Genomic DNA, 4331 nt, shown 5'->3' on the forward strand with positions numbered 1-4331 from the left:
TATTTTATGAATAAATAAATTTCGAGAATAATAATAAAGTGAAAATGAGAACAAATTCGCTGCTGGTTCAGTAAAGGGAACCGGTGAACAAAATTTCAACCATATATACAGCGTGGATTTTTTTCAAACAAGCCATAAGCGTGGATTTTTTAAATATTTTTTTCGCCATGCCATAGATTTTTTAATTTTTTTTTCCAACCACCTCAAGCGTTGATTTTAAATATTTTTTTTAAACCGTGCCATAATCTAGTAGTTTTAAATTTTTTTTCTAACCATCGCAAAATTGCATTATTTAATTTTTTTCAACCATTCCATAACCTTTTCAACCATTCCATAACGAATATTTTATGAATAAATAAATTTCCTAGGTCCGGTGTCCATATATACAGCGATTGCCAGGCGGTCCTGAAGGCAATCAAGTCGCGAAATATAAAATCAACGGCGGTTTGTGGCTGTACAGTTTCTCTTCCTAAATTACCATGAGTTATTAATCTTTCTTGAAGTATCAAATTACTATTTAAAAACACACTCACCATAATACTATTTAATATAAAAAATAATTAACTATTTATTATTATTCACAAAAGAAAAATTTATATCTGTCGAACACCACGTTTACATTCATATTTTAATGTGTCGTTGATATATATATAAATTACTAATCCGAATCACTATCCGATCCGGCTTTGTCCTCATCTTTCTTGTCATCAGTCTTATAATGGCGATATTCCTTTTTCAATTCCCACATATTTTTGTGTGGATTTTTCATATTATAATCACAAACTTCCTTGAGGATTTCTTTCAAATAACCAATTGGTTGTTTTGTTATTTTCACCAAATCCTTAATGTTATAGTATTGATGTTTTTCAAAGGCAAGGAACAACATGTCCATAACAGCATTCTTATCGTCACGGGCCTTTTTACCCTCGGCTTTTTTGCGTTCCCGATATTCGATCTGAAATAACAAAAACATACGAAATTATTTATTATTCCATTACCAAAATACTACAATGAATCGACGACTTACATTGTGAGCATGATCCTTAACAGGTTTAAAGTTCTGAACAATCTTATCGATTGGTTGCACTTTTCGCACGGGTACCGATGCCTTGCGTATAGATTCCAATTTTAGCTTCATATAACAATTATCTGCAATTGGTCTACATTCTAGTTTTTGTACTATTCTACCTTCCATGTATAACTTCTCGGAGCCCTGTGTGCTAGCCGACGACTCTTTACTGCTGCTGCCACTGCTCGATTCAGGTGGTACCATATGTGAAAATACTCCCAATGTCTGTTTGGTCACGACAGAAACATCAAGTATATGTTCGGTGGGTATTTCTTCCTGTGGATCCAATTTCACAACGGCCTGTGATAAACTCAATGATACTTGTGCCTTTTGGCCGGGTGTTTTGCTAATTCGCAGTTTGCCCACGTCCATATTTGAGGGAGCTTTCTCCCATTTTTGTGCTATATATTTGGGTACCTTAACCAACCAAACACCTCGTCCAGCATTTGATAGATCCAATTCTTTATCGACAATTGGTATTTTTATATCCTTGTCGTCTTTAGACATTTTCAAATTAAAATTTCCCTATGTGATCAAGTGTGTTTGCCACCGATTAAACAAACTGTCAGCTTCCAGTTGCAGGGATACCTAGGCTGACTTTTGGACTGTCAACATCGAATTTCAATTGCTCATGGCCCAAGAAAGAAGTCGTTAATAATGGTGTTTTTACACGATATGTATTTTACATATGTGCTGTCACTTATTTCATCCATATGTAATTCCTTCCTTATGTGTGTCAAAATTAGCGGCGTACACAAAACATTTATTTTTGTGTTCAAATCGGCATATGTATTTTACATATGACATAACCTATAAACAAAAAAAAAAATCACTTATTTTTTCTTAAATCTACATCTTTTTTTATTAAACACCTACAAACGAAATAATAATTTGTAATTGTTGCCTTTTCATCCTTTTCTTTGACTTGCAATTGAAATATTTTCTTCCAACAATGTGTTTCATTCAAACATCTGATTTCCTTATGTTTCACATACGAAAATAGAGCGCGTCCTATTCGGAAAAAAATAAATATGTAATTGCATATCGTTTTGGCACATGACGAGTTCGATTTCCATATGCAAAAAAGTGACAGCACATATGTAAAATACATATCGTGTAAAAACACCATAAGCGAAATGATTTCACCCGAACTGTCAAAATTTGACTTAATCATGTGAAAACGTAAACAAAAAATTTAACAGTTTGAGGGATTTTTCTTCCAAAATGGACGATAATATTCGTTTCTTACGCGATTAAATTTAAGTATCGAAGTCCATGGTATATTCACAACTTTTTATAAACAAAAATTATAAATATCAAATTCCAATAAAAGTTTGAGTTAAAATCTCCATTTTATTATATAATTCATGGTAACATTTCTTTTGTAAGCAATTGAGAGTGTCTGTGTATATGCAAACAAATACCAGCTGACAGTCATTTGAAATGATCTTAAAGTCAGCGTAAATAACCTTAGAAAACGTTTAGACTAATAAATCCACTCGATCTCAAATGTCAATTCCATAATGCACATGGCCCATTTTCATTTTCAGGATTTCGTAAATCCACTTCATATAAAGTGCGTATGTAAATACGCTATTAAGCGGAGTACACACTAGCACTTTTGAGTGGCGGCATTTTTATCGATTACTGAATGTGCAAAAACCATGAATATCTTTGTGGTTGCCTGATGAATGACAAAGAACAAAAACGCATATCGTTTCCTTGTGGTTGTTGTATTTTCGATAATATATAACGCGACGGATGGATCAACGCGAGCATTCCGCTTAAAGGGCTAAGCAGGGCCCTTAAGGGCTAAGCAGATTGCTCGCGTTGAGCCATCCGTTGCGTTTTGTGTTATCGAAAATACAACAACCACAAGGAAACGATAACACTAACACATGAAGTTGATGTGCGCTGCGCTTTGAAGTTAAATATATTTTAACTTTTTGCGTGCGTTAACGCGATAACAAAAAACGCTCAACTCCGAAGCGCTGCGCACAACAACTTCAAGCGTTTGTGTTATCGTTTCCTTGTGGTTGTAGTATTTTCGATAACATATAACGCGACGGATGGCTCAACGCGAGCATTCTGCTTAGCGTGATTTTATATTTATCGGGATCGGTGTTGAGAGTTTCTCTCTCTTGAGATAGTAATTAGAGTTGCGCTATTTTTAATTTTGTAACAAGCGTACTTTTTGTTCACAAAAGGTACGAATTGACATAAACGTACCAAAGAAAAAAGTAGATTTGTTATTGTTCGTGAATAAATATACGCTTAAATTATAACATATATTATTTATGCAAATAATTGGTATAAATATTAGCCAATATTTCTCGATAATTATGATTTATTATCAGTTGAAGTAGAATTTTAGGTACCTTTTCGTACTTTTTTGTTCCTACCTGTGGTAATGTTTTCCAACACAATTCATAATTTACCACTGAGAGAGAGAAACTGTCAACACCGATCCGGATAAATATAAAACCACGCTTAGCCCTTTAAAACACGCATGTGCTGCATTTCGTTTTTGCTCGAATGTGAAACATTTTCCCACATAACTCGAGCACATGTAGCCTTTTGGTAAATTTTGTAAAATTAAAGAAAATAAAAAGGCTCTTTTTATTAAGAACAGCGTGTGATTGATTTTATTGCCCGTCGCCGTCGCATTTGACGTGACGATGAGCTCGTTGCGGATTTGGAGAGTGAGGTCGACAAAATGACCGTGGATGCTGTTCTGGCTGTCATTTTATCGGGGAATGTCGGCAACAAATTGTTGCCAAAGGCATTGTTATCCATACCCATTATACTACCGCCTCCTCCGCTGCCACAATGATTGCTAGAATTTTTTGAGCTCGATATGGTAAACTTGACAGATTATTCTATTATTTACGATTTCCACAATCTTTTCAGGATTATAATGTAATGCTTACATTGTAATAGTGATTTTGTGTTGCATTCTTACTCTAGCAGGTTAAAATTAATTCGATTACCTTCATTAAAAAGTAGACGTATTACAACGTTATCTAAAATTCAACGAAGCGTACAAAAATATTCAACTTCCCCACTATGGCAAAATGTTTTGTACGGCTGTATTACCCAAATACGTCGAATCCATTTCTCTTAGCAAATTAAACAAAAAAAATTATATTTTTTTCATGTTTTGTTTCTATTTTCAACAAAAGAAAAAAAACAAAACTACGTTCTTTCATAGTTGAATTTTTTCAACTTTGAAAATTCGTACGTCGACGTATTTCGGTAACAT

General features: G+C 34.0%; 1 protein-coding gene across 1 annotated transcript; it reads right to left on the minus strand.

Moving 5' to 3' along the window:
* Positions 1-656: 656 nt before the first annotated feature.
* LOC133324662 (general transcription factor IIF subunit 2) lies at positions 657-1577 on the minus strand. Its single transcript, XM_061533506.1, has 2 exons — positions 1028-1577; positions 657-955 (listed from the first exon to the last, which is right to left on the minus strand). Exons 1-2 carry the CDS (start codon positions 1574-1576, stop codon positions 659-661), a joined length of 846 nt encoding a protein of 281 aa, XP_061389490.1. The 5' UTR covers position 1577; the 3' UTR covers positions 657-658.
* Positions 1578-4331: the final 2754 nt, after the last annotated feature.

Source organism: Musca vetustissima, unplaced genomic scaffold, assembly GCF_032173495.1.
Source record: "Musca vetustissima isolate MV318-11 ecotype Yass unplaced genomic scaffold, APGP_CSIRO_Mvet_v1 utg63189, whole genome shotgun sequence".
NCBI lineage: Eukaryota > Metazoa > Arthropoda > Insecta > Diptera > Muscidae > Musca > Musca vetustissima.